The sequence below is a fragment of the Amblyomma americanum genome, chromosome 3 (assembly GCF_052857255.1).
Source record: "Amblyomma americanum isolate KBUSLIRL-KWMA chromosome 3, ASM5285725v1, whole genome shotgun sequence".
Lineage (NCBI taxonomy): Eukaryota > Metazoa > Arthropoda > Arachnida > Ixodida > Ixodidae > Amblyomma > Amblyomma americanum.
This window is the reverse complement of record NC_135499.1, coordinates 179934197-179938277: the sequence shown is the minus strand read 5'-3', so window position 1 is coordinate 179938277 and position 4081 is coordinate 179934197. Positions and strand designations below refer to the sequence as shown.

Below are 4081 nucleotides of genomic sequence, written 5' to 3'. Positions count from 1 at the left end.
GCCTCATTGGTGCCAAAAACAACCATGCCGAACGCGAAGGAGAGAACGCAGCCTCTAGCGCGATGTGACGAAATGTATCTCCAGCTACAGTAGCTAGGTCAAAACTACGTATTACAACAACAGCACCACAAAAACAACATAGCACACTTGCGGCGGATGGGCACCAAGATTTTACAACAGATAACCTCTCGGTCAGAGTACACGGCGCAAGCAAGCGTGTGAAGGAGTGCAAATTTGGCGGCAGTTATTTTTTTACTTCTCTTTGTCACCGTGGAATGCGCTCGCAGGGCAAGCTGTCAGCAGTGCAGCAGCTGCACCGACGAAGACGTCCCACCAGCGGGCAAAACTTGCTCGATCAGGTGTCACTGACTGCGCACCCGTATCGGCATTGGACGGCCTTGCGAAAGGTCTTTGCCATGCACTCCCTCGCTCATCGCGCGAGATATTTTTGCGTCGAAGCACTGCGCGTGGCAGCTGTCTTTTTCTTTTTTGCTTTCTCTCGCTCTATTAGCGGATCACGTCCACGCCTCACTTAAGCAGTTTCGGAATGCGCTCTTGGTCAGTATAAAAGCGGCCACAGTTCGCAGTGAAAGTCCAGTTCAGTTCTGATTCCAAGAACAGCACTCTCATCACCAGCCGCCATGTTCGCCAAGGTGCCGTGGATACTTCTCTGATCTCAAATACCTGGCTTAAGAAGTAGCCGCTAAGAGGCGTTGGTGTCTTATCCATTTGCCCGGTTTTTGTTTCAGGCCGTCCTCTTCTGCCTCGTCGCTGTTGCCGTCTCGGCTCCAGTTGAGGAATACGTGAGTGATCATTATGACACTAACCATCTTGTGCCTTCTTGCGGCGATGATGTTTCGTTATCAACAAGATGCTTTGATATAGGAGAGTAGTACAGATAGAGTAACATTTTTAAGCGCAAAATGAAAAACCTTTTTCGAAGACAGAGTAAATTCCTAATCAAGTAGTGTGGTGTGACCAGCAAGTGTGGCAGTGTTAGAGGTTCTCATGTTTAATATCCACTTTTTTTCTTGGAGAGAATTACGGCACAGGTTTGTAAAAGCCTTGCTTTTCAACTACTATTCCGCATCGTACAGCACAGTTATTACGATCATGTGTGTTTCGCGAAATTCAGTGCTGCGTCTAGTTCGCAGTAGATACTGGTACCGCTTACATAAAATCATTTTACAATATAAAAAATTATGCTAGCATTTTCACTAACTGTTTTAGGATGAAAAATTGAGTATTCGGGCGGTTCCAAGCTACGTTTCACTCATAGGAAATTCACCCAGTACTGTGCATGACGCCTCGAAACAACTACGGCGTGAGCTTTCGTGCCACCATGCTTATTGAGTGCGCAAATAATTTTAGCTTGGGGCCTAAAATAACCCATTGAAAAAAAAAAGCATTTCTCATAAAATGCGATTATCTCTTCTCCGAAAACGAACACTCTCAACTTGGGAATAGCTAAATATTTCACGAGGGGCAATTACCCAATCTCATATCAGGAACGTCAAATGACCTATGCATCACAAGATGCTGTATTTCATTTTTTTTTTCTTCTCGTTCTCGCGTTCATATTCACACTCTAACGATGGTCGTGCAGTTATCGCATCACAAGGCTGAAGCACAGCCGAAAACGGAGGACAACATGGGGGCCCATTACAGCTCTCGTGGCTCAACCTTTCTTTCATTCTGCCGTTCCGGTCTGCGATTTTTCAATGAGGGACTACTGATCAGTCTGTTCGTGAACTCCGGACTGACCTTACCCTTTATATCAGCTCTCCAATTTGCTTCTGAAGTTACGCCGCTATCGTACCTATAAAGAGACCAAGCAAAGCCTCAGATTCGCCGACGGCGTCTATTCTTTCTCGCAGCCACCACAGCCATACAGCTTCAGCTACGACACCACCGACGAGTTCGGCACCCGCCTGACCCGTGAGGAGTCCGGTGACGCCAACAACAACAAGGTCGGCTCCTACAGCTACACCGACGCCGCTGGCGTCGCCCGTACCGTCAAGTACACCGCCGACGCCGAGGGCTTCCACGCCACCGTTGAGACCAACGAGCCCGGAACCAAGACCTCCAACCCAGCCGACGCTCTCTACTCCTCCAGCGCCGTCGATGTTGCCCCAGCCCCAGCCGCCGCCGTCGTGGCCAAGCCCGTTGTCGCCTCCGTGAAGCCCGTCGTTGTCCAGGCCGCCCCAGCCACCTACGCTGTTCACGCCACCCCAGTGGCCGTGCACGCCGTTCACCCAGCTCAGTACGCCCTGTCCGCTTCCCCATTCACCTACGCCCACCACGTCGGCCCAGTCGCCGTCGTCCACGCCGCTCCCTTCGCCAAGAGCGCCTAAGCAGCACACAGACAGTCCGCCCCGTCACATCAGAGCAAATGCGAACTTATCCGCCCACGGTGCCCATCGACTGCGTGGACCCCTCGGATAATCTCCACCACTTCTCTAAATCCCCCTATTGATTTGTTATTCGGCTCAGATTATCATCTAGTCTATGTTAAGTTGTTATGGTTCATTTGCAGATCCACATTGGTTTATCATAGATTATATATCCCGTTGTTGCTGTTTTTGCTGGAATGGAATAAATATATTGTTACTGACAAATATCTGGATTGCTTTGTTGCCTTCTTGCTCTAATCAATGTTCAGTTAGAATCGGACCACTGAAAGCTGCCGAGCGAAAGCTGCGGGTTCCAAATTGGTACAATATTTTCGCTTCAGATTTGGTATGAAATCTTCAGCCGGCCTGACATCGTTCGAATGCGTTTGTGAGGATACAGCAAGCATGACATGAGAAGCGACAAGATAGAGCTGAGCTTGAGCTGAACTGCAAAATAAGGTGGAGGCCTCAGAATAACTTCAACCGGCATTTACACCATATTTCTTTACATAAAGGCGGGTTATTTTTCGTGATAATTATAAAATTAAAATCACAGCGCAACAATAACCTGGAGGCTTTGCTGTTCTCAGAGCGCATTAAAAATTGGGCAAAAAATTTTACGCACTTCGGTATCAAGCTAATCCCTATATTTAGACACGCGCCCACTTGACGCTCCTGCGCAATTTTCAACATAATTTCTCGGCATAGCAAACAGCACCCCCATGACGAGCCCTTCTCTGATTCATGAAACGAAATTGCAAGCACTCAACCATATTTTTAATAAAATAACGACTCATTAAATCCACGAGATATCGAAGCACTTTGAGTTTAATTTACCATCCTTATAACGCATTATGTTTCTCCCAGGGACCGTGAGACAATGGTAGGTTTTAAGTGATAGCTAAAAGCCTCAGTTTTCGCGACGCGTAACAGTTTCCTTAAGCTCTGCGGGTCGCATCTATACTAGCCTGCTTTATAACAGGTTGTTTCTAGAAATTTCAGACCTTTGCAGCAGCTTTGAAGGTGTGAAAAAAAAATGATTATACTGCGGCATGGTGCGCTGGAGAGTTAGTGAGAAATTGCGTTGAAAGAACTGGAACTGCAAGCCTGGAAGGCATGACAGACTAGGACTCAACAGGGAGCTTAGAACTTAAGTTGCTGCTTTCATTTAAGATGTTGAAGATGGCGTCTTTGAATTCAGCACCTGTTTTCACAATTTTTGGCGTTTTAACTTGGTTAAACCGATTATTGGCACGATTTGGCCAAGGTCTAGTTTCGGAGCTGGGCAGGGGCAATTCATTAAAATGACCCCGGCGAAATTTAGAGGTCACCATTGTGCTGGGCACGGTCAATTATGGTTGCACATAGATTGTAGTGCAAATCGTTCAAGGTCAACTTTCAGGGGTGGCCCAGGCGAAATTTTGAAAATGGCTAGGGCTAAATTTGGAGGTACCATCGTGTTAAGTATGGTCAAATTCGTGGTTGGCCGGGCCAAATTTGGAGATATCTGTCTTACGCTATTCTTTTTGCTTAGCATGGCTCCGCTGTTGCTAGGTGTTGGCAAGTGAACGGCCAGACAAGATTTTCGGTCGGTTTTGGTGAGCGTAGCGTATGAGTGCTTCCGAAATAATAAGGACGCTGAAGCTGTCGTCTTTGAGTTCAGAGAACAGCAATTCCGACCTTGTTTT

General features: G+C 47.3%; 1 protein-coding gene across 1 annotated transcript; it reads left to right on the top strand.

Moving 5' to 3' along the window:
• The first annotated feature begins 548 nt into the window (after positions 1 to 548).
• Positions 549 to 2571, top strand: LOC144123512 (cuticle protein 16.8-like). The gene is made up of 3 exons (XM_077656327.1): positions 549 to 653; positions 750 to 803; positions 1878 to 2571. The coding sequence occupies exons 1-3, from the start codon at positions 642 to 644 to the stop codon at positions 2352 to 2354; spliced, it is 543 nt and encodes a 180-aa protein (XP_077512453.1). The 5' UTR covers positions 549 to 641; the 3' UTR covers positions 2355 to 2571.
• The last annotated feature ends 1510 nt before the right edge of the window (positions 2572 to 4081 follow it).

What these genes read in the sequence shown, in the direction of transcription:
- LOC144123512 (XM_077656327.1), top strand. An exon ending in CGGCTCCAGTTGAGGAATAC is followed by an intron (nt 804 to 1,877) that starts GTGAGTGATCAT and finishes TCTTTCTCGCAG; the next exon opens with CCACCACAGCCATACAGCTT.